Source organism: Cucurbita maxima, unplaced genomic scaffold (genome assembly GCF_002738345.1).
Source record: "Cucurbita maxima cultivar Rimu unplaced genomic scaffold, Cmax_1.0 Cma_Scf00002, whole genome shotgun sequence".
Lineage (NCBI taxonomy): Eukaryota > Viridiplantae > Streptophyta > Magnoliopsida > Cucurbitales > Cucurbitaceae > Cucurbita > Cucurbita maxima.
In genome coordinates, this window is record NW_019272018.1 from 2,622,524 (window position 1) to 2,646,907 (window position 24,384).

The 24,384-nt window shown below is 36.2% G+C and overlaps 5 protein-coding genes and 13 non-coding genes across 19 annotated transcripts; 5 read left to right on the forward strand and 13 right to left on the reverse strand.

Annotated features, from left to right (window-relative positions):
• Window positions 1-657: 657 nt before the first annotated feature.
• Window positions 658-4,453, forward strand: LOC111498954 (aluminum-activated malate transporter 7-like). 2 transcript variants are annotated; one of them, XM_023150350.1, is made up of 6 exons: window positions 658-990; window positions 1,828-1,968; window positions 2,324-2,596; window positions 3,042-3,139; window positions 3,225-3,371; window positions 3,886-4,453. In XM_023150350.1, exons 1-6 carry the CDS (start codon window positions 711-713, stop codon window positions 4,294-4,296), a joined length of 1,350 nt encoding a protein of 449 aa, XP_023006118.1. In that variant the 5' UTR covers window positions 658-710; the 3' UTR covers window positions 4,297-4,453. The 2 variants fall into 2 exon arrangements, with proteins under 2 accessions (XP_023006118.1, XP_023006127.1); XM_023150359.1 differs by having other exon boundaries at window positions 2,528-2,596.
• Window positions 4,454-8,011: 3,558 nt separating this feature from the next.
• LOC111496849 (aluminum-activated malate transporter 2-like) lies at window positions 8,012-11,077 on the forward strand. The gene is made up of 6 exons (XM_023147382.1): window positions 8,012-8,285; window positions 8,983-9,123; window positions 9,210-9,482; window positions 9,595-9,701; window positions 10,392-10,538; window positions 10,655-11,077. Exons 1-6 carry the CDS (start codon window positions 8,012-8,014, stop codon window positions 11,075-11,077), a joined length of 1,365 nt encoding a protein of 454 aa, XP_023003150.1.
• Window positions 11,078-11,896: 819 nt separating this feature from the next.
• LOC111498983 (chlorophyll a-b binding protein 8, chloroplastic) lies at window positions 11,897-13,571 on the forward strand. The gene is made up of 3 exons (XM_023150399.1): window positions 11,897-12,146; window positions 12,228-12,289; window positions 12,801-13,571. Exons 1-3 carry the CDS (start codon window positions 12,000-12,002, stop codon window positions 13,414-13,416), a joined length of 825 nt encoding a protein of 274 aa, XP_023006167.1. The 5' UTR covers window positions 11,897-11,999; the 3' UTR covers window positions 13,417-13,571.
• Window positions 13,572-14,126: 555 nt separating this feature from the next.
• On the forward strand, window positions 14,127-14,915 carry LOC111498989. Its single transcript, XM_023150413.1, has one exon. It carries the CDS (start codon window positions 14,185-14,187, stop codon window positions 14,665-14,667), a length of 483 nt encoding a protein of 160 aa, XP_023006181.1. The 5' UTR covers window positions 14,127-14,184; the 3' UTR covers window positions 14,668-14,915.
• Window positions 14,916-15,667: 752 nt separating this feature from the next.
• Window positions 15,668-15,739, reverse strand: TRNAG-UCC. The gene has a single exon. It is a non-coding gene; the product is annotated as a tRNA-Gly (tRNA).
• Window positions 15,740-15,916: 177 nt separating this feature from the next.
• TRNAG-UCC lies at window positions 15,917-15,988 on the reverse strand. The gene has a single exon. It is a non-coding gene; the product is annotated as a tRNA-Gly (tRNA).
• A 244-nt stretch (window positions 15,989-16,232) lies between these two features.
• Window positions 16,233-16,304, reverse strand: TRNAG-UCC. Its single transcript has one exon. It is a non-coding gene; the product is annotated as a tRNA-Gly (tRNA).
• A 180-nt stretch (window positions 16,305-16,484) lies between these two features.
• On the reverse strand, window positions 16,485-16,556 carry TRNAG-UCC. The gene has a single exon. It is a non-coding gene; the product is annotated as a tRNA-Gly (tRNA).
• A 177-nt stretch (window positions 16,557-16,733) lies between these two features.
• Window positions 16,734-16,805, reverse strand: TRNAG-UCC. The gene has a single exon. It is a non-coding gene; the product is annotated as a tRNA-Gly (tRNA).
• Window positions 16,806-16,982: 177 nt separating this feature from the next.
• TRNAG-UCC lies at window positions 16,983-17,054 on the reverse strand. The gene has a single exon. It is a non-coding gene; the product is annotated as a tRNA-Gly (tRNA).
• Window positions 17,055-17,231: 177 nt separating this feature from the next.
• Window positions 17,232-17,303, reverse strand: TRNAG-UCC. Its single transcript has one exon. It is a non-coding gene; the product is annotated as a tRNA-Gly (tRNA).
• Window positions 17,304-17,480: 177 nt separating this feature from the next.
• Window positions 17,481-17,552, reverse strand: TRNAG-UCC. The gene has a single exon. It is a non-coding gene; the product is annotated as a tRNA-Gly (tRNA).
• A 177-nt stretch (window positions 17,553-17,729) lies between these two features.
• TRNAG-UCC lies at window positions 17,730-17,801 on the reverse strand. The gene has a single exon. It is a non-coding gene; the product is annotated as a tRNA-Gly (tRNA).
• A 177-nt stretch (window positions 17,802-17,978) lies between these two features.
• On the reverse strand, window positions 17,979-18,050 carry TRNAG-UCC. The gene has a single exon. It is a non-coding gene; the product is annotated as a tRNA-Gly (tRNA).
• Window positions 18,051-18,227: 177 nt separating this feature from the next.
• TRNAG-UCC lies at window positions 18,228-18,299 on the reverse strand. The gene has a single exon. It is a non-coding gene; the product is annotated as a tRNA-Gly (tRNA).
• Window positions 18,300-18,476: 177 nt separating this feature from the next.
• On the reverse strand, window positions 18,477-18,548 carry TRNAG-UCC. Its single transcript has one exon. It is a non-coding gene; the product is annotated as a tRNA-Gly (tRNA).
• A 182-nt stretch (window positions 18,549-18,730) lies between these two features.
• On the reverse strand, window positions 18,731-18,802 carry TRNAG-UCC. The gene has a single exon. It is a non-coding gene; the product is annotated as a tRNA-Gly (tRNA).
• A 3,122-nt stretch (window positions 18,803-21,924) lies between these two features.
• On the forward strand, window positions 21,925-23,797 carry LOC111498946 (probable polyamine transporter At3g13620). Its single transcript, XM_023150339.1, has 2 exons — window positions 21,925-23,530; window positions 23,590-23,797. Exon 1 carries the CDS (start codon window positions 21,973-21,975, stop codon window positions 23,419-23,421), a length of 1,449 nt encoding a protein of 482 aa, XP_023006107.1. The 5' UTR covers window positions 21,925-21,972; the 3' UTR covers window positions 23,422-23,530; window positions 23,590-23,797.
• Window positions 23,798-24,384: the final 587 nt, after the last annotated feature.

A 24,384-nucleotide genomic window follows, 5' to 3' on the forward strand; every position in this document is an offset into this window, starting at 1 on the left:
ATGAGTTGATCTGTGACTCTGATTGGTCAGTTGTGTGATTAAAATAGATATGATCAACTTTATAAAAGTTGAGTTTCAATGGCTGAAATTGATACCATATGGTTCAGGAATATATGCAATTGAACATAACCCTATAACCAACAAGAAGGGCCTCTCACTAATGGCTACAAAAATCTTAACTTTAACTTTGCCTTTACCAGTCTAGTGAACAAATCTTCACATGTTCTTGATATGCTTTTCAAACAAAAAATACATATTTTTAAGTAATACAATCCAAGTTCAGAACTTGCAGATATTGTTCTTTTTGGACTTTTTCTTTCGGGATTTCTTTTAAGGTTGTTTAAACCCATATGCTAGGGAGAAGTTTCTATACCCTTATAAAGAATATTTTCATACGCTTATATACACCCTTAGAAAAGATATATGAAACACATACTCGATAACGAGACGTTTATGGATGACAACAGTCCCAGAGCTGGAGTGCTACATTTTCACACCATTTTCAAATAACCTTTCAATTTTGTTGGTTGTTTTTTACTTTTTAGGGTACAAAAGGAAGGAGACAACAGAATTATTATTACTTTTTTTTTTTTTGTATGTTATTATAAATAAGAGATGCTCCAACACACAGTTGCCACAGAGCCATTGATTTCCTTCTCTGATTAGCCAAGACGTGCTTTTCTCTCTCTCTCTCTCTCTCTCAACAAGGTATGGAAATGGGGTCTGATGAAAAAGTAGGGCTAATGAGAAAAGGGTTTGAATGGGTGAAGAAATGGGTGAAGGGGTTAGTGGGAAAGTTAGTGGAAGTTAGAAGCAAGGCAACAGCTTTGGGTAAAGATGATCCAAGAAGGGTTATTCATTCACTAAAACTAGGCCTTGCACTCACCATTGTGTCAATACTTTACTATTACAACCCACTTTATGCCAACTTTGGAGTTTCTGCAATGTGGGCTGTCATGACTGTTGTTGTTGTCTTTGAATTCTCAGTAGGTATGATCACTATTAAAACTTTTTTATTTTTCACTCTCTTTTTCTTGTTGTTCGCTTTCAATTTTGAGTGGAGTGTTATCTCTTTTTACCCTTCTTTTCTGAGATCCCATGTTGGTTGGAGGAGAATGAAACATTCTTTATAAGGGTGTGGAAATCTCTCCCTAGTAGATGGGTGTGGGACGAGAACGAAGCATTCTTTATAAGGATGTAGAAACCTCTCTCTAGGAGACGCGTGTGGGAGGAGAATGAAGCATTCTTTGTAAAGGTGTAGAAACCTCTCCCTAGTAGACGTGTGTGTGAGGAGAATGAAACATTTTTTTTTATAAGAGTGTCGGAGGAGAATGAAACATTTTTTATAAGGGTTTGAGAGGAGAACGAAGTTTATATAGTAAATGCGTTTTAAAAACCTTGAGAGAAAGCCCGAAAGAAAATGTCTAAAGAAGACAAAATCTATTAGCGGTGAACTTAAATTGTTACGTATAATGCTTAGTCATAGGTAAGTTTTAGCTTTAGACCCACTTTTTAAGAAGAAGATCTAAAAAATTATGTTGGGCTCTCTATGAACAAAATATTCTTGAAAATTGATGAGTAAGTTTTCATAATAAACGAAGCACACGGTTAGCCGATATTATTTTTCTTTTTTGGATTTTTCTTTCGAGTTCCTTTTAAAATTTTTAAAACGTGTTTGATAGAAATAACTTTTCAGATCCTTATAAATAATGTTTCATTATTTTTCCCGACCGATTGGAATTTCACAATTTCCAATTTTTTTTTAATGGATAATAGCATGAAAATATTAGCCATGGAAGCTTGCTCATTATGATTCAAAATCCTCAGGGGCAACATTACGAAAAGGGTTGAATAGGACATTTGCAACCCTGTTTGCTGGTGCTTTAGGAGCTGGAGCTCATTATTTGGCTGCCTTATCCGGACATGTTGGCCAGCCAATCATAACCAGTATCTTTGTCTTTCTACTAGGTAAGAACACTAAAACATGACAGAGCTAAAGAAATTGGACAAAAGTGTTTGTATTTAACTTTGATTAAAGGTGCTTTTCACCAATTAAAACCCATTCCCTTTTGATCATTAATCATCTTTCAAAACCCTAATCCCCAAACTCATCCCCGGTTGATTAGAGGGGAGAACGAAACTTTTTTTTGTAAGAGTATGGAAACTTCTCCGTAACTGACGGCGATATGTAATAGGCCAAAATGGACAATATCTGTTGGTGGGCTTGAGATGTTATACTGCTCTTTCATAACATTTGACATAGAGTATTTTTGGAGAGATTCGATCAAATTAGAAGGACTAAATTGTTTTGTGTGTTGAACAGCGTGCATACTGACGTTTATGAGGTTCGTTCCGAGCATCAAAGCAAAATATGATTATGGAATGATGATAGGCATTTTAACATTCGCTTTGGTATCCATATCTGGCATTCAAGATGATGAAGTAGTTTTACTTTTTGAGAAGAGGATTTCAACCATCTTCCTTGGTGTCTGCGTTTGTGTGCTTATTTCTATTTCCATTTCCCCAGTTTGGGCTGGTCAAGATCTCCACAATCGTATTGCTCTCAACATTGAAAACTTGGCCATCTTCTTGGAAGGTATATACTCATAATCTCTAGGTTTTTAGTTTCAATTGACACGATTTCTTAAGAATTCGAGAGAAGAAAAGAAGAAATTAGTCTCGAGATTACGATTTTTAAGATGTGCAACAAGACCCACCTCGTCTTTTATACAACCGTAGGAATATTGTTTCCTCGTGAATCTCTCGTAGATTTTATACTCATGAACTAAATTTTTCTCCGAAAACCCAATTCTCTCTCTCACATAGAATTCCGGCTTTGATCCTAACAAAAATAAATGAAAAATTTCGCAAAAACGAATATTGAAATAAAAGGCATAAACAGGACGGAAATGGAGACCGAAAAAGCTTCCCCATCTCCATCTCGTTGACATATCTAAGCATGTCATTTTAGTTCAAAAATTTCTTTTTGTTTACATGGTTTGAATAGCAAGTAGTGAAGAAACTTTTGGAATATTTGACAGGATATGGATCAGTTGAATGCTTAAAAAGCTTACAAGATGAACAATTCACTCAAGAATATAAAAGTATTCTCAAATCAAGTGGCATTGAGGAGACATTGGTATATGCCTCTCTCTCTCTCTCTCTCCTTCCATCTCTCTCATTTCTCATATGTATTTATGAACTGATAGTGTCATTTCTTACAGTATAATTCTGCAAGATGGGAGCCCGGCCACGGATGTTTCCAGTTTCGTCATCCATGGAATCAGTACCTTAAAATCGGAGCTTTAACATCTCAATGTGCCTTTAGAATTGATGCCCTTTGTCGCAATCTCTCTTCTTCTAATATTCAAGTAATCTCGCTCCTTTCGAAACTATTCTTTCTTAAAATATCGTTACTTAAACTTTTAAATAGAGATATTCATGAGTTCGATTGAATCATGTTGGATTTGAGACATTTTTTTAGACTCAGCTCAATTATTTTATCGGTGAACTTTTTCAATTCAAAATAACTATAGTTTAAATAATAAACTCAACCATAAATTTTTTGAGTTAGATTGATTCCAGTTGTTCGAGTCCTTTATTAAACTAGTTGTTGCGGAATAAATAATAATCAAAATAATTATGAAATTAAACAATATATATATATATATAATTGTATGGTAAGCAAAACCAATTTCATAATTGAACCTAACTCAACCCAAATAAGTTTATACAAACCGTACTGGTTAAATTGGGTTGAACTTACCTCAACCCAAATAAGTTTATACAAATCGTGCCGGTTAAATTGGGTTGATTAGGTATTTTTGGGTCATCGAGTTTTATATCTCACCTAACGGGTTTCTCTAAAATCGGCCATTGTTGTAGGTATCACAAAAGATTCAAACAGAAATCCAAGAGACATGCATGGAGATGAGCATGGAATCAGGTAAAGCACTGAGGCAGCTGGTTTCATCCATAAGGGAATTAACTCAACCAACTCGAGCACAAATCTACACGCACAACTCAAAATCAGCTGCCAAAAGGCTCAAAACCTCACTCAGATCATCACACTTATGGGAAGATTGTGATTTCTTGACCCTCATCCCGGCTGCCACGGTCGGGTTGCTGCTCGTCGACGTGGTCGAATGTACTGAGAAAATCTCAGAGGCTGTTCAAGAACTAGCCTCTTTGGCTCATTTCAAGAGTGGGAAGGCTGAGCCAATGCAAAGTGAGAAGGAAAAAGTGCAGCCCAATATTGGTGTTGCTTTTGTTACAATACCAATTAGTAGTGTGTGAATTTGAGAGTTGTAATTAGATGGAAATGAAACTAACATTAATCAGCTTTTTCCTTTTATGGTTTTAGTAGGATGAAGTTGATTTTGTTGGTTGATCTTCAAATAGAAAGTAGACTGTTGTGTCAATTATTTAAAAAGTTAGAGCTTTTGTGTTCATATTTTGATGGTCCTTATGGAATGATCACATAAATGCGACATTAATGAACCAATACACAGTTTCGTGGCCTCGAGAGCAAAAACTATCATCCGTTTAAAGATTCAATGTCTTTACGAGGAAAAATGTTAAGAAAACGAACGAGCATTTTTTAAAATGTTTAGTAAGTAACCCTATTATTAAGATTGAAAAATGCAAACATGTACACATTCAATATGGCTGATGGGACCTAATTTCATGATTGATTTTGAGCTCTACTTTCATTTTCGGGTATAATTGGATGCATAGTACTTTCTAGGTCTGACTATGGGGCAGCACAAATTAAATTTTTTAATTAATAAATTTTCATTAATTAACTAGAAGGCACTCGATTATAAACTTAGCATTGAACTTTTATGCTCCTTATTTATGTTCATAATTATAACTGGGTCAAAAGTCTCTTCTACCATAGTTAAATCTTTCCCCTTAAGTATCACTACTTATCTTAAAAATTTGCTTATGATCCAACCATAAAATAAGTCCTTCTTATCCACCACGAGGGTGGACACATTGTTCAAGTATCGAAACTACGTGTCTACTTACCATATATATGTTTGAGTGAATTTCATCTACGAAGATTATATTTTTAGCTCCCTTTTTGCACAAGTTTCTAAAATGGTATGATTACTAAATCATTTACAAAAGTCATTCTCACTCGGGCAAATCAAAAGATAAGCTATTAAAGTAGGAGTTCATAACTCACTCATGATTTATCTTCTCAATTAACAAATTTACAAACCGATTAAATATTTGTTGGTCCAGTCTTATCTTAGTAGCTTGTCTAAAAACCAAGGATTAAGGTACGGCCCTAACTTTATAATAGTCTATACTTGATTAGTGTAACCTTTTATTTTACCCCACAATTTTTGTTAACGATGGAGTAAAGTTAGATATAAGATAACATTTATTTTAAACCTATAGAGAGAATAGCTTACTTCTAGACCATCATTAGTGGAAACTATGGTTTATAAATACATGTGTTAGACGAACACGACTCTCCACAATGGTATGATATTGTCCACTTTGAGCATAAGCTCTCATGGCTTTGCTTTGGGCTTCCCAAAAGGCCTCATTCCAATGGAGTTAGTATTCCTCACTTATAAACCCATGATCATTCCCTAAATTAGCCGATGTGGGACTTTCATCATCCAACAACATGTATTTATTTTTAACCACGGTTAGATCAACTCCTATAACATTAGACATAATTTTTAATCTCTAGAGAAATCCGGTAATGAAATAGAGCAACTACGGCATGACATGATTGATTGATGAGTGCAGAAATATTTATTTAAAATATTTCAAAAACGATGTCATGAACTTAAACGTTTGTAATAAAAACTTTAAAAATTAGAGGAAAATAAATAACGTGAAATTTAAATAAACCTAAGAAAATAATAAAATAATTCTTTAATCTAACCTAAGTGCTACAAAATAGACATAAATGTAATCACCTTAACATTGGTTCCATAGTCTTCATTATGATGTCAGAGTCTCTATACGAAATGTGTTACCTTTACCTAAAATGCAAGAGCAGCACGTTGCTTGAATACTCAGTATTAAACCTAACTTTATGAGAATTGGTTAAGTGTTTGAGAGAACATTGTTATTCTTTAGTTAATTGTTACTTAAAATTTAAGCATATTTTTGTTATTGACCTTATGTATTTATTACTTGCTTCAAATTGTTGAGCATACGCCTCGTGAACATTTATTATGACACTCCTAAAAGAAAGAATATATAAATGGATCGAAATCATATCTGAGAACGATCTTGAAAATAGAATGACTATGAAAAATTTACACGAAAATGAAAGTGAAAGTTACTGGTGCACCTCCTTTTTCAGTGCCTCAATCATAGACCTCGTGTGAAATTTTCTAAAATACATGGAAAGGACTCGTATTTGGTTAGTGGAAATAGTTTTCACTCTTAAAAGCGACAAGTAATAACATGACCACGTCGTAAGAGATGCAAGAGAATATTAAAGTCATTAGGTGTTAAATCTGGATCTAAATTCTGAATATAAGTCGGTTTCAACATCTCGGGTTTTTTAGAAAACTATATTATTCTTATTATTCTTATTATTTTGTTGAAAAGATTTATTTATATCATTAATATTATGCATTGCTTTGTTCCAACCTCAATTGTGTGCATTGGTGAGTCAATGCTTGAGTTAATAATTGAAATTAATGAGTTCTTGGTGTTTTGGAAATTAATGCAATGGGATTGTTGAGCAAAATTAAACAAAATTAAATAAAAAGTAAAAACTACATATAGATTCTATATAGTTGAATTATACTAAAAATGACACTTTTGAGATGAATTAATAAAGCCTTAGTATAACAGGAAAATTAAATTGCCTTAGTTCGTGTGTTCTTAAATGGGGTACCTTCTGTTTTTGTCTTAACCTTCGGCTGACTGGATCTGGTCCTTTAGTGTCTTTCCACTTCTGTCGTTCGGGAACAAACACTTCGCTCAATTCTTTTGAATCCCGGGACGGTTGGTTCGTCCTATTCATATATTCACGACCAAGAAACACTGGATTCTTTAATTTTTTAAAATTTACATACGTTCTCGTGGTAGTTCAAAATTATTGTCTTTTCGTGGTAACTCAAAGTTATTGCTTTTATGCTATGCTTTCATACATCTTTTTAACTCTTAAGAATAAATTAATGTCGGGTATATTTCAATTTTATAGGTTTGTTTCCATACGTAGTTGAGCTTCAAAAATATATATAATTTTTATAAACGCTACGTGTCTAGACAACGTAAATGTTTAGAAGCCACATGTAGTTTGGGCAAAGATATTGACTTTTGAATGCAAATTAAATTTCAATTAAAAATATATCATAATGAATTTTGGATTCTTTACTTCAATGCATGACCGTTAGTAAATTGTCCTCAGAAGAAAGTAGTATTTTCGCGGTCATGAAGTTATCTCTAAGATAGTTTTGATAACGAAAGCAAAGAGGTTAATCCAACAAGGAGATTAAACCATATTGATCAGTGTCGTAGACATGAAAAAGGAAGAAAAGTCCTTGCCTGTAGTATCGATAATGAATAAATTCCTCGATGTGTTTTCGAAGGAAGGGGTTTTTTTTGCATAGAGCTCGAACTAGGTACCAATCCTATCTCCAAGACCCCATATCGCATGACACTAGTGCAACTGTACGATTTGTTGAACATGGGTTTTCATCCGTCTAACATATCCCCTCCAGGTGCACCCGTGTTTTTTTCATGTCCAAAAACATTTCAAATTATTGCACCTTCGATCGAATATAAAAACATATGAAAAACGCTGTAGTTAATGTAAATAAATTGATAACGTGCGAAACAACAACCATTAAAACAATTTTATCCATAATTCCATATCATTAAACATACAATAGAGAAATTAAAATTTACATCAAATGGCATACGAGACATTTATTAAGAACAAGTTAAAAACATTTTGCTATAAAACCAAGAACATAAACCAACCAAAACCCACTTCCAAATCACCAAGCTCCATCTCTTTAAGATCATGGTGGAGGGATCTAAAGAGACCTTAACCAATGATCACCATGGTTGGCTCAAAGCCAAAGCGTGGAAGTTGCACAAAAAAATGGTTGAATTATTAAACAATGCAACGAAGGTGGGGAAAGACGACCCCAGAAGAATAGTTCATTCTTTAAAGCTTGGATTAGCCATCACCACTGTCTCCTTGTTCTTCTATTTCGAGCCTCTCTACGATGGCTTGGGCGCATCTTCGATATGGGCTATCATTACCGTCGTAGTCGTCTTCGAGTTTTCTGTAGGTAAGTTCTCGTACCAAGCATAGAGATCTTGAATGACTTGAATATGATTCTCAACCTAACTCTCTCTATTCTCGAGTTAGATTAGATTGAGTTGATAGGTTGTTTATTTTTTCTAATTATTTAGAAATTTTTTTACTTATTCACTATAAATGTCACGTTAATAATTAAAATCTTAGAAAACTCAAATATTAAACATTAACAATGTGTCGAGATCTATTATTCTCCGTAATAATATTAACAGTAGGGTTGGGTTGTAAACTCTGTTTTCAGGTTGACTGGATTGAGCCAACAAAAAAAAATCTCGGAATCGTGAACCAAACCAAATTTTTGATTTTTCAAAATTCAACTCAATCCAACCCAACTCTTATACATAGGGTAGGGTAGTTCGAATTGTTCGAATCATCGAGTCGTATGAGAACTCAATTTTCAAATATTTAAAACAGTATTCTTGTTTATTGATAAACACGTCTTACCTAGTAAAAAACACACCACTCGAATACTCATCTTGTAACAGCCCAAGCTCACTATTAGCAGATATTGTTCTGTTCGGGCTTTCCATTTCAAACTTTCACTCAAGGTTTTTAAAACGTGTTTAATAGGGAATGATTTCCATATGTTTATAAATGGTGTTTCGTTCTTCTCTCCAACCGGTGTGGGATCTCAAGGTTAAGTTTTTACGGTGATTTCTGAATAACAGGAGCAACGCTGGGAAAAGGGATGAATAGAGCAATAGCAACATTAATAGCTGGAGCTATAGGATTTGGAGCTCATTACATCACAAGCTTTACAGGAAATATTTGGCATCCCATATTACTTGGGATCTTGATATACACAATATGTAATATTACATAAACCTCCATGCATTCAATTCCATATATATTTCACCATTAACCATAAGAAAAACACTTGAATTCTGTAATGCAGCTGCCACAGCCTCATATTGTCGATTCTTCCCCAAGCTGAAGGCCAAATATGATTATGGGCTTTTGATATTCATCTTGACATTCAATATGGTAGCATTGTCCGGTTTCAGAGATGATGAGATATTAAAACTTGCATGGCATAGGCTCGCCAACATTCTAGTGGGTGCCTTTATTGCTGTGGCTATTTGCATCTTTGTGCGACCTGTTTGGGCTGGTGCTGATCTTCATCAATTTGTTGCTACTAATATTGAAAACCTTGGGACATTCCTTGAAGGTGAATTTTAGCAAGAACATAAGAACGATAATCTGAGACGATAGCTACATTGTAACGATCGCGTTTGATGATTTTCTCGACGTTTTTGTTTGTTGATACGCGTTATTGGCAGGTTTTGGGATTGAGTATTTTGGAGCATGTCAAGGAGAGATGGTTGGAGGAGGGAATGTGATGAAGTATAGAAGTGTCCTTTGTTCTAAACAAAATGAGGAAGCTTTGGTAAGTTTAGAAAAGAATTGTTAAGGTACTATTTTAAACCTAATAAATTATGATCTTAAAGACTTTTTAAGTTTTGAATCAACTTATTAATTGTTCTTAATGTTGAATTAAAAGAAGTTGACTTGATTAGTGTTTATCAAAAGAAAAAAAAGAGTTGACTAAATTGTTGTTTTATTTAGGTTAGGAAATAGTGAAAATAAAGTTGGGAACCAAACATTGCCCGCTTTAGCCCCTTAGGTATCGTCGTCATAGCTTTAAAGAGGTTTTCACATCCTTATAAGAAATGTTTCGTTCTTCTCTCCAACCAATGTGGGATCTCACAATCCACCTCCTTGGGGACCAGCGTCCTTGGTGACATACTATTTGTAACACCACAAGCCCACCGCTAACAAAGCTTGTTCGCTTTGGCTCGTTACGTATCATCATCAGTCTCACGATTTTAAAAGCAATGTTTTTGAGATCGCACAACATTCTTTATAAGCATGTAGGAACCTCTCCTCAATAGACGTGTTTTAAAATCATAAGGTTGACAGCGATACGTAATAGATCAAAGCAAATAATATTTGCTAATAGTGAATTTTGGCTTTTACACTTTCTTTTTTCTCCCTCAAATCCCGTAATTTTTTTTTCGAGAAATTTACTCAATTTATAAGGACTAAATTTCGAGTTAACGAGTTAACTCGTGTGTAGGCTTACCAAGCTACATGGGAGCCTCCACATGGAAAATTCAGACTTTGTCATCCTTGGAAACAATATCAGAAGATTGGTACCTTATCAAGGGACTGTGCCTATTGCTTCGAAATTCTTAACCTCTACCTCAACACGGACCAGATTCAAGTACGTCGATTATTTGAAAAAATAACGTTTTACTCGTATCAATTTTCACCATAAACTTTTAATTTCATTCAAATAATATCTAAGGTGAATGAGAGATAATTGTCCTCTTTCTATAGTTACCCCTAGAAATTCAAAGGCAATACCAAGAGCAATGCGTACAAGTATGCATTGAATCAAGTAAAGCTTTGAAGGCCATGGCTAAGGCATTAAGAGATATAGTTCCACCGGCCTTGGCCAAGTCCCACATCGAGATAGCAAAAAAGACGGCTGGTGAGCTCAAGCTTCTTCTAGCGAGTAGCCACTTTCATGGCGATATGAATATGGTATCAACCACAACTTTGATTTTACTACTCATTGATTCCTTCTCTTGTGTGGAGAAGATTGTTGATTCTATTCATGAGTTGGTATCGCTTGCTCGGCTGAACACTGCGCTGCAGAAGTCCGATGTAACGCCGACCGAGCAAAAGGGTTCGGGTGATAAGGCTTCGTCACAACCTCATCATATTGTTACCATTGCTCAAAGTCAATTTGCCGAGTAGGGAATGAGAAATTTAAGTGTTCTATCCGTTCTTGTTTATGATTTTTATTTGTGTGTTTTTGTAGAAACAAGTTTGTTGAATAGTTTTATGTAGAATTTGAGAGAGTTTCGTTAATTAATCTTTAATAGTAAAATTGTCTCGATTTTCTAGGACCCATATTTGAGTATTAATGATGAGATAATAAATAAGAGGGTCGTGTTGGTGCCATGAGAATACAGTACGTAGTGTTTTGTTAAGCAAAACGGTCCACACATTACATAGTAGTTGGTACCATGAGGTTTAATCTCTCAAGATCATGATGATTATTATGATTATGAAAATGAGTACGAGTCGCTAACTAATCCTAAATAGTACTGCATCTCGATGGATGGATTATGAGTAGGAGCTACGTCGAGATTGCGTATAATTGGAAGAAAAATTGCCAAAAATAGTAGATTATCTAGAAACTTTAATAAGTTAGATTGCAAAAACCTAAGTGGCTAGATAAATTTTTTATCACGATAACACTATTGATATGACTCGCCTCGGTATTGTTACAAATATTTTTATCAAATCGTTCATACAGTGTATAAGAGTGTAACTCTAGATTACGGCAATTAAATAATTGAACTTGTGGTATATATAATTGCCACGTGGAAAATGGAGGGGATAATTAAGAAAACACAGGAGCAGAGAAATGGATGAGAATATCTCTTATCTGCAATCATGAGATCCACGTGGATAGTTGCAGTTGGGCAGTGAGATCCCAACCCAATCCAAAACCTGGGACATGTCGAATCTCAACCAGAATTTAGATTCGAGATCCTTCTCTCTCCAACCACTGGCTTATCTCTTTCCTTCCTATTTCCATTTTAGCCTTCTTCCCTCTCCTCTCGCATCACTCCACTGCCCATTTTGAAGCCTGCTTCTCTGCAACAAAGCTATGGCCACTCAGGCTCTTGTTTCATCCTCGTCCCTAACCTCTTCAGTGGGTGCTGCCAGACAGCGATTAGGACCAAAGCCGTCCCTTGGTTCCTCCAGAAAGGCCGCTTCTTTCGTTGTTAGAGCTGAAGCCACTCCTCCTGTTAAGGTAATGAATGACATATTGATTACTTTGTTCTTATTCGTTCGAGTTGGTTTAGTTGTGATTTAATGTTTGTTGTCGTTGCAGCAAGGAGCAAACAGACAATTATGGTTCGCTTCTAAACAAAGTCTTACGTATTTGGATGGAAGGTATATTGATTCTTTATATACCTTCAGAAATTATTAACTTAATAATTGTTCGGTAGTTATTGACTTGGAATAAGTTTAGTGATTTCGTAGCTAAGTAATTAAGGTTTCTTTTTACCAAAAGATTTCTCCCCTCAAGTTGTTCTTTTTCCGTCTTTTATTTGTTTCGACATGTTTGGATCGTGGGTCATATCCAACATTATTGTCTCTTATTCTTAGAAACATGACAATCGAGTGTCTTAAATTGTAAAAGCTTCACGGGATATGAAACTAAGTCGTGTGATTTGAATTACTTGGTTTGATTGATAGTCTTCCGAGTGATTTAAGGATTTGATTCATTGGGACTATTAGACCTTGTTCTTTTTGTTCTTTTTGTTCTTTTATTTGTTTCGTCATATCAAACATTCATGTCTCCAGTTCTTAGAAACATGACAAACTAGTGTTTTAAATGGTAAAAGCTTCAAATGATATGAAACTAAGTCGTGTGATTTGAATTATTTGGTTTGATTGATAGTCTTCCAGGCGATTATGGGTTCGATCCATTGGGACTATCAGACCCCGAGGGCACAGGAGGGTTCATCGAGCCGAAATGGTTGGCATACGGCGAGGTGATCAACGGGAGGTTCGCGATGTTAGGAGCAGCCGGAGCCATTGCCCCAGAGATCTTTGGATCACTAGGGTTAATCCCACCAGAAACAGCCCTCCCATGGTTCAAAACAGGGGTGATCCCACCAGCAGGGACCTACAACTACTGGGCAGACCCCTACACACTGTTTGTGTTGGAGATGGCTCTAATGGGCTTTGCAGAACACAGAAGATTTCAAGATTGGTACAACCCAGGATCCATGGGAAAACAATACTTTTTAGGGTTAGAGAAGTTCTTGGGTGGGTCAGGTGACCCAGCTTACCCAGGTGGCCCCTTGTTCAACCCTTTAGGGTTTGGAAAAGATGAGAAATCAATGAAGGAATTGAAGCTGAAGGAGATCAAGAATGGGAGGCTTGCAATGTTGGCTATCTTGGGTTACTTCATACAAGGCCTTGTTACTGGCGTTGGCCCTTACCAAAACCTTTTGGATCATTTGTCTGACCCTGTCAACAACAACGTTTTGACAAGCCTTAAGTTCCACTAGAATGGATGTGTGGTTTGTAATTTGTGTATTATAAAATTGTCTCCCACTCTCTATTGTAACATGAATCGAGGATATTAGCTTGGTTTCTTTTATTAGAGTCCGATTTCACCTCGGTTGGAGAAGGGAATGAAACATTTCTTTTAAGGGGGTGAAAATCTCTCCCTAGTAGACATGTTTTAAAATCAGATACGTAACGAGCTAAAGCAAACAATATCTACTAGACGTACTTAATGTCACAAACAGTAGGGATAATGATTGTGCGGTACTTACTCTAACCCAGTGAATAAGTCAGCCGTGAGAAATTCAGATTTCGCGGGCAACGTCAACGTATGCTCAAGCCTTGAATTACGTTTGAGAAAAATGTCTTAGGAAACGTGAGTGAAGAAATACGATGAAAACAATTAGAAAGAAAGCAATATTATAAAGTAAAAACTTAGGCAACAACGACTTTGATAGTATACAACTAGTCATATATTTAAGTCAGATGGGTATTGACATAATTTTGGTAAAGTATAGTACACCTATATATTGACACAACAATAATAGTAAAAGTTTATCTAATATAAAAACCAGTAAAAATGATTTGGAACGAGCAAGAACACCTCCCGGTATAGAATTTGATAACACTTTTGGAATCAAATTACTTGTTTTAGGAAGCTAAGACTTCCTTTAATTCCTTGAGTTTTCAAGTGCAAGAAGAAAGTTGGGCGTATAAAAATTATTAGCGAAGAAAATTGTTGAACTCCGCCGCATCTCAAACCTCCATCAATGGCTTCCCTCTCCCCATTCTCACTTCTCCTTCTAATTCTCACCATTACCGCTCAAACCCATGTCGCCTCTTCCGTAAGGGACATCGCCCTCAACTCAACAGACATCCACGAGCTTTTGCCCCTTTACGGTTTTCCAAAGGGTCTCTTACCCAACAATGTCAAATCCTACACGCTCTCTGACGATGGTAGCTTCGAAATCGAACTCGAAAGCGAGTGTTATGTGAAGTTCGATCTGTTGGTGTATTACGAGAAGATAGTCAAAGGGAAATTGAGCTATGGGTCTGTGGCGGATGTTTCTGGAATTCAAGCAAAGAAGCTGTTCTTGTGGGTCTCTGTTACAGGAATCGAGGCTAATCAGGGCTCTGGAACCATTGATTTTTATGTTGGGGTTTTGTCGGAGACTTTGCCGGCTCAACAGTTCCAGAAGATTCCTGCATGTACACGGAAGGCTTGCTTTGGAGAAGGAACAGAGGCTATGTGAGGTAGTCATGCTCTTTCTTGGATTTGTCTGCTTTGATGAACACTTCTCCATGTTTGATCTGTTCTCTGATGAAATGGTGTTTGATCTTTATGTGCTTACTTCTTTCATTGCAAATTGGGTTTTTGGGAAGAGCAATTGTTATCTGATTTTGTTGAGGAGATTTAAGTTCTTGTTGCACCATTCTGTATCCAAAATACTTGACAATTAGCTGTAAACAAAGAAGTATAGTTAGCTTTGGTTGTTGTCAAGACTATAATGTCTTGCTTCTTTGATGCCCATGAAACTGCACCGGAACCAATCACTATATTTGGTAGTCATTAATGTTTCCTACCTACCCAATCACTATCACTATCACTATAACCAACTTGAACATTGTCCATGTTCTTGAATTCCATGATCAATAGTTTCAAGAATATATCGGAGAACTCTTGTTCCAGATCCGACTGAATTCTCTTCAGCTTCTTGGTATGAAACTATGGGATATCCCTTCACCTCTTCAGGCTCGTATTCGCTCTCAACTCTTGTCCATCCCTTCACTTCTGGTACTAGGGGAAAATGTTCTTGTTCTGTCATCACTCTGGCTTCCCTTGTATGCTGTAATGCTTCTTGATTACAAAAGCTCCTTGACTTACCAAATATAAGAGAGTTGTTTGGAAGGGTTCGAGTCTGATACTCAGGTAAATAAACATGCCTTGAGGATAACAATGTCGAGATTCAATAAGTCTAACTTGAGAGGAAGGATGTAAGTTTGTGTTTGACGGGAATCAAACCCAGGTCTATTGCTTGGAAGACAATTATCCTAACCGTTGGACTACAAAGACCTTATTGTTTGTACTTTCATAGTTAAGATCTCTCTCTGGAACAAAAGCAAGTTCGACTTTGACTCCCTCAAAGAAAAAGTCAAACTCGAGTCTGACAGGCATGGGTAAAAATAAACATGCCATGATGATAAGAATGTTGAGATGCAATGGAACTACTTGAGAGGTAAGGAGGTACAGTTTACGTTTGCCGGGAGTCGAACCCGGGTCTATTGCTTGGAAGGCAATTATCCTAACCATTGGACTACAAACGCCTTATTGTTTGTACTTTCATGGTTAAGATCTCTCTGTGGAACAAAACCAAGATCGACTTTGACTCCCTCAAAGAAAAAGTCAAACTCGAGTCTGACAGGCATGGGTAAATAAACATGCCATGATGATAAGAATGTTGAGATGCAATGGAACTACTTGAGAGGTAAGGAGGTACAGTTTGCGTTTGCCAGGAGTCGAACCCGGGTCTATTGCTTGGAAGGCAATTATCCTAACCGTTGGACTACAAACGCCTTATTGTTCGTACTTTCATGGTTAAGATCTCTCTGTGGAACAAAACAGGGTTTGACTTTGACTCCCCTTATTGTTCGTACTTTCATGGTTAAGATCTCTCTGTGGAACAAAACAGGGTTTGACTTTGACTCCATCAAAGAAAAAGTCAAACTCGAGTCTGACAGGCATGGGTAAATAAACATGCCTTGATGATAAGAATGTTGAGATGCAATGGAACTACTTGAGAGGTAAGGAGGTACAGTTTGCGTTTGCCGGGAGTCGAACCCGGGTCTATTGCTTGGAAGGCAATTATCCTAACCGTTGGACTACAAACGCCTTATTGTTTGTACTTTCATGGTTAAGATCTCTCTGTGGAACAAAAGCAAGTTCGACTTTGACTCCATCAAAGAAAAGGTCAAACTCGAGTCTGACACCCATGGGTAAATAAATATGCCTTGATGATAAGAATGTTGAGATGCAATGGAACTACTTGAGAGGTAAGGAGGTACAGTAGTTTGCGTTTGCCGGGAGTCGAACCCAGGTCTATTGCTTGGAAGGCAATTATCCTAACCGTTGGACTACAAACGCCTTATTGTTCGTACTTTCATGGTTAAGATCTCTCTGTGGAACAAAACCAAGTTTGACTTTGACTCCCTCAAAGAAAAAGTCAAACTCGAGTCTGACAGGCATGGGTAAATAAACATGCCTTGATGATAAGAATGTTGAGATGCAATGGAACTACTGGAGAGGTAAGGAGGTACAGTTTGCGTTTGCCGGGAGTCGAACCCGGGTCTATTGCTTGGAAGGCAATTATCCTAACCGTTGGACTACAAACGCCTTATTGTTTGTACTTTCATGGTTAAGATCTCTCTGTGGAACAAAACCAAGTTCGACCTTGACTCACTCAAAGAAAAAGTCAAACTCGAGTCTGACAGGCATGGGTAAATAAACATGCCATGATGATAAGAATGTTGAGATGCAATGGAACTACTTGAGAGGTAAGGAGGTACAGTTTGCGTTTGCCGGGAGTCGAACCCGGGTCTATTGCTTGGAAGGCAATTATCCTAACCGTTGGACTACAAACGCCTTATTGTTTGTACTTTCATGGTTAAGATCTCTCTGTGGAACAAAACCAAGATCGACTTTGACTCCCTCAAAGAAAAAGTCAAACTCGAGTCTGACAGGCATGGGTAAATAAACATGCCATGATGATAAGAATGTTGAGATGCAATGGAACTACTCGAGAGGTAAGGAGGTACAGTTTGCGTTTGCCGGGAGTCGAACCCGGGTCTATTGCTTGGAAGGCAATTATCCTAACCGTTGGACTACAAACGCCTTATTGTTTGTACTTTCATGGTTAAGATCTCTCTGTGGAACAAAACCAAGTTCGACTTTGACTCCCTCAAAGAAAAAGTCAAACTCGAGTCTGACAGGCATGGGTAAATAAACATGCCATGATGATAAGAATGTTGAGATGCAATGGAACTACTTGAGAGGTAAGGAGGTACAGTTTGCGTTTGCCGGGAGTCGAACCCGGGTCTATTGCTTGGAAGGCAATTATCCTAACCGTTGGACTACAAACGCCTTATTGTTTGTACTTTCATGGTTAAGATCTCTCTGTGGAACAAAACCAAGTTCGACCTTGACTCACTCAAAGAAAAAGTCAAACTCGAGTCTGACACCCATGGGTAAATAAACATGCCATGATGATAAGAATGTTGAGATGCAATGGAACTACTTGAGAGGTAAGGAGGTACAGTTTGCGTTTGCCGGGAGTCGAACCCGGGTCTATTGCTTGGAAGGCAATTATCCTAACCGTTGGACTACAAACGCCTTATTGTTCGTACTTTCATGGTTAAGATCTCTCTGTGGAACAAAACCAAGTTTGACTTTGACTCCCTCAAAGAAAAAGTCAAACTCGAGTCTGACAGGCATGGGTAAATAAACATGCCTTGATGATAAGAATGTTGAGATGCAATGGAACTACTTGAGAGGTAAGGAGGTACAGTTTGCGTTTGCCGGGAGTTGAACCCGGGTCTATTGCTTGGAAGGCAATTATCCTAACCGTTGGACTACAAACGCCTTATTGTTTGTACTTTCATGGTTAAGATCTCTCTGTGGAACAAAACCAAGTTCGACCTTGACTCACTCAAAGAAAAAGTCAAACTCGAGTCTGACAGGCATGGGTAAATAAACATGCCATGATGATAAGAATGTTGAGATGCAATGGAACTACTTGAGAGGTAAGGAGGTACAGTTTGCGTTTGCCGGGAGTCGAACCCGGGTCTATTGCTTGGAAGGCAATTATCCTAACTGTTGGACTACAAACGCCTTATTGTTCGTACTTTCATGGTTAAGATCTCTCTGTGGAACAAAACCAAGTTTGACTTTGACTCCCTCAAAGAAAAAGTCAAACTCGAGTCTGACAGGCATGGGTAAATAAACATGCCTTGATGATAAGAATGTTGAGATGCAATGGAACTACTTGAGAGGTAAGGAGGTACAGTTTGCGTTTGCCGGGAGTCGAACCCGGGTCTATTGCTTGGAAGGCAATTATCCTAACCATTGGACTACAAACGCCTTATTGTTCGTACTTTCATGGTTAAGATCTCTCTGTGGAACAAAACCAAGATCGACTTTGACTCCCTCAAAGAAAAAGTCAAACTCGAGTCTGACAGGCATGGGTAAATAAACATGCCATGATGATAAGAATGTTGAGATGCAATGGAACTACTTGAGAGGTAAGGTAAGGAGGTACAGTTTGCGTTTGCCGGGAGTCGAACTCGGGTCTATTGCTTGGAAGGCAATTATCCTAACCGTTGGACTACAAACGCATTATTGTTTGTACTTTCATGGTTAAGATCTCTCTGTGGAATAAAACCAAGTTCGACTTTGATTCCATCAAAGAAAAAGTCAAACTCGAGTATGACAGGCATGGGTAAAAATAAACATGTCATGATGATAAGAATGTTGAGATGCAATGGAACTACTTGAGAGGTAAGGAGGTATAGTTTGCATTTGCCGGGAGTCGAACCTGGGTCTATTGCTTGGAAGGCAATTATCCTAACCGTTGGACTACAAACACCTTATTGTTTGTACTTTCATAGTTAAGATCTCTCTGTGGAACAAAAGCAAGTTCGACTTTGACTCCATCAAAGAAAAGGTCAAACTCGAGTCTGACACCCATGGGTAAATAAATATGCCTTGATGATATGAAGGTTGGAGATGCAATGAAACTAACGACAATTTGCTATTAATGCATAGTTCAAAACTATTAAAATATCAAGGAAAAAGTCAAACCCGAGTCTTATACATTGCGTATTTCAAAGCATTCATTTTTATTGTCTTACCATCATTATACGTTCTCCGACAATATAAATTTATTAGAGGTGTTCATATAACCAAATAACCGCGTCAATTCAAACCATGAATCAAAACCATAAAAGTTGGATTGGTTAGATTTTTTTTTTTTTTTTGTTTGCGTTGAATATTTGAAAAATAAAAATTCGAAATAGTTTGCAAGTTGTCGTTTTTCTATTCAAGTCAACCCAACCAAGTCGCAAAATAGAGTTACAGCTCAATTTTGCCCTAGACTACTTTTAAAATTATTATGAATATTAAGAATGGTTGATGTTAGTAACCAATGTTAAAATGTATCATAGATAATTTATCTTAAATAATTTAAAAAAAACAATTAGATAACTCATATCAACCCAACGTGTAAAGAGAGGGTATAGTTAGATTGGGCTGTGAATTTGGTATCCATGTCGTTCGAGTAACTAACCTAACTAATTCAAAATTTAGAATTGGCCCAACAGGGTCACTTTCTATTTTTTGTTAGATGAACTAAAATGGACGGGTTTAAACTATTTTTCGAACTTTAGAAACTAAAAATATTATTTTAAAACTTTAGGCACCAAATAAATACGAAACTATTTTTAAAAATGTTAAAAAAAATAAATAAATAAATAAAGTCAAAGTGTGTGCGCGGTTGATGTTTGTGGGGGAACATATCGTACCGTATCCATTTTTAATTTGAACGCCAACTGTGGATCCATTATTTAATTTAATTTAATTTAATTTAATTTAATCCAATTTCTTGAAATTAAAAAATAATATTATTATATAGATATATATATGTATATATCAGCGTTGCGTAAAGCTACACACCGAATCCCATAAAGAAAGGAATAGAATTTTGGAATTTTATTTTTTTAAAATACATTTATTGTGTCAGCTCCAAAAGTGCTGACTTGGATTTTTCTTTTTTTCTCATCTAAATATTTTCATTTTTCGTTTATTTGAGTGTCATTGTTTTTTTTAATTATACTTACCCATATTAGTTTTAATTATAAGTTTTTGTCCAAAATTAGAAAACAATTCTTTTGTATTAATGTGTCATTTATTTGATATTTTCTGGATTATTGATTATTAATTAATTTGATTAAATGTATATTAATCTAAAATTAATTTCTTAGAAATAGAGTAGGTTATTAAAGAGTTTTTTTTTTTTTCAAAAAAAGAAATATTTCATTTAATAATATGAAAAGAAATTCAATCCTTACATCATCACACTTCTTAGATAATTCTTTGGTTTTTAAAAATCATTCCGTTTTCTAACCATTTTTTTATTATTTCAAGAAAATATTTGGACTTTTAGTCAAATTTCGAAAATAAATATTAAATAAAAAATTAAACAATTATGGAACAATTTTAATTATTTAAAGTTTTTATTTAGGTTGCTTTTGAAATTAAAAAACTTTTATGGCTTTAATTCCAATGAAAATCTAGAGTGCCTAATTCATTTATTTTACGTTAAATTGAAGTTTTTTTTTTTTTAAATAAAACTCTAAATTAAAATATCTAATATTTTTAAAAATAAATTTATTAGGTTATTGGATTTTTAAAATATTTAATAAACTCATATTCTTTTATCTATAAAATATTTGACATTGCTTATTTATATGTCATAATATTGAATTTTATGTTCAATAAAGTTATAATTTTTTTAATCATTTATTTAATCTTAGATTTTGTATTTAATAGTGGCATAAAATTTTAAAAATGTTGAATACGTCAATTAAAGACATATTAACACAAATTAAAAAGTTAAAAAACGAGTAATTCTCTCATAAAAAAATTATAATTTCTTGGTGTATTTATGAGTCATTAACCAATTTTAACCTAATGTCATTCTATAAAATAAAGTATATCTGTGAACTTAAGTTCGACCAAATTTTAATAAAGATTAAAATATAAATAACCAAATTCGATTTAGGGTTTATATTAAATTAAAAAAAAAAACTATATTTATTTAAATATATATATAGATAAGGGTTTAGGGTTTATATTAAATTTTCAATTCTTTTTAAAAAAATGTAAAATAGTTATTTGTTAAAAAAATGTCTGTGAATATTTATAAACAATATATATATATATTATAACAAAGCACAAGAGGAATGAATGAAAATGGTTACAAGTACACGTGTTAATGACGACAACCCCAATGGACACCCCATATTTGGGGTTGTAGAGTCACGATGTGGGCCACCACCTCATATCCTCAAAAAAATAATAATAATGATAAATAAAATTGTATTAAAATAGTACTAAATTTTCATTTTTTTTTTAAAACTTTAAAAGAAATTCTGAACAACAATGTTTAAAACTGTTTCAAAAATAAAAATATTAATGTTATATTACGGATAAAGATAAAATATTAATGTCAGAATATATTTTTTTATTTTTTTAAAAAAGTGAAGAATATTAAAAAAAAATACTTTTAAGTATATTTTTAAAAGAAAATAATAATAATTTCTATAAAAAAAAAAATTAGTATGGTAGATTATTTTTTAAACAAATTTAAGAGTATTTTGATTAATTTAGTTTAATAGTAATATTTCTTTTGTTTTATTTTCATTTAAAAAGAGAGAAAAAAAAAACTCTATTTGTAGTTGCTTGCTCTGTTTCGTCTTCTCTGTTTGTTAGGTTCGCCCAATCAATCATGGCGGACAAAAAACAATCCCCGAACAAGTCCACCAACTCCCAGCCCCTTGCTGATTCTTCTTCCACTTCTCAAACCCTCCCCACCACCTCCGCCACCGCCACATCCTCCGCCGCCGCCTCCAGAAAGAAGCTCACTCTAATCCCCCTCATCTTCCTCATTTACTTCGAGGTCGCCGGCGGCCCCTATGGCGAAGAGCCGGCTGTACAAGCTGCCGGCCCTCTCCTCGCCATCGTTGGCTTCATCGTTTTCCCTTTCATATGGAGTGTCCCAGAGGCCCTAATCACGGCGGAGCTTTCCACCGCCTTCCCCGGAGACGGCGGTTTCGTTATCTGGGCTGACAGAGCCTTCGGACCCTTCTGGGGATCTTTAATGGGTACCTGGAAACTCCTCAGCGGCGTCATCAATATCGCTGCCTTCCCTGTTCTCTGCATCGATTACATCAAGAAAATCGCTCCGCCGCTCGAATCTGGCTGGCCCCGCCGTATCGCCGTCTTCAGCTCCACCCTTCTCCTCGCCCTCCTTAACTACGTTGGCCTCACCATCGTCGGATACGTCGCCGTCGTCTTAGCCTTCTTGTCTCTGTTACCCTTTATTTTAATGACGTTCATCGCTATCCCCAAAATTCACCCCCACCGGTGGCTCAGTTTGGGCGACAAAGGCGTCAAAAAAGACTGGAATCTCTACCTCAATACTCTGTTTTGGAACCTCAATTTCTGGGATAATGTCTCCACTCTCGCCGGAGAAGTTGAAAACCCACAAAAAACATTCCCTATGGCTCTGTTTGTATCCGTGATTTTCACTTGTGTTTCTTATCTAATCCCACTTCTGGCGGTCATCGGCGCCGTCGATGTAGAACAATCCGCTTGGGGGTCTGGATTTCACGCACAAGCCGCCGGAATCATCGCCGGAAAATGGCTCAAAATCCTCCTGGAAATCGGGTCGTGCTTGTCGGGGATTGGATTATTCGAAGCCCAATTGAGTAGCAGTGCGTATCAGATTCTGGGTATGGCAGAAATCGGGATTTTGCCCAAATTCTTTGCGACCAGAGCGAAATGGTTCAACACTCCATGGATTGGGATTGTGATCTGCACGGCGATTTCGCTGGCGGTGTCGTACATGAACTTCACCGACATTGTTGCGTCGGCGAATTTCATATACAGCTTGGGAATGTTGCTGGAATTTTCGGCGTTCATTTGGTTGAGATGGAAGCATCCGGGGATCAAAAGGCCGTTCCAGGTGCCGTTGAGATTGCCGGCGTTGATTCTTATGTGTTTGATTCCGTCGGCGTTTCTGGTGGTTCTGATGGTTTTCACGCACAAAATGGTGCTCGTGGTGAGTGCTGTAATGACGGCAGCTGGAATTGTCTGGTTTGGGCTCATGAAGGTTTGTAAGAACAAGAAGATCTTGGAGTTCAATCCTCCGCTTGACGCCATTGAAGAATCTTGAAAGCTCTGTAATTTTTCTTCCTCTGTCTTTTATTATTATAGTCTAGCTTTCAGATTTGAATCAAGCACACACCTAGCCGGTATTGACCACTTTGGCCTGTTATATATAGTCGTCAGCCTCACAATTTTAGAACACATTTGTTAGAGAGAGTTTTCTACACTTTTAATAAATGTTTCGTTCTCCTCTACCGCCGATGTGGGATCTCGTATTTATCTACAGGATAGGTTGTGAACCCTAATTTCTCGATACACGAAATTAGGGACCCACGGGTAAGTTCTAATGTGTCTCATATAAAATTTAAAATTTGAACATAAGGACCCACCATGATTTGAAAGTTGAACTATCTTTGAAATTAAATCCTCCTTATTTGACTTCATACCTACTCTTTCCTTATTTGACTTCCTATCTACTTTTTTACTCTAAATATCAAAAATAATACCTACGTGTATGGCTTTGTTTCGTGAGAATCCGAAATTTTCACGGGATGGATATGGAGAATTAGTCGGTTTGTTTTGTAGGAATGTAGATACCTTGACATTTTAAGATTTTTGAACATCTTCTGATATTCATAGACTTTAAAGCTAAATGTAGAAACGTGCTTAGAAACCATGTGAATGAAGACAAAACATAATGAAATGAACTGTGATGATTTGTGAGAGTAGTGTAGGGATAGTTTTGCTCTTAGAAGCACTTTAAGACAAATAGGTAACGTAGTAATGTCAGAGACGATGCATGAAAATGTTCGAGTAATCAGGTGTGTTTGAAGCTTGAATTCAAAATTCTAGTATGAATCTATGCCGGAGAATTTTGTTTAAGAAAGTATCATATTGAACTATGAGATGGATCACAGACCAAATCAGCCATTGAGCCAATCTAATAACTTGATCTTAAAAAGTATAGAGTTCGACCTAGGCGCTTAAAATAGTGTTTGAGCTAGGTCGGGCCGACCTAACTATAGTCAAG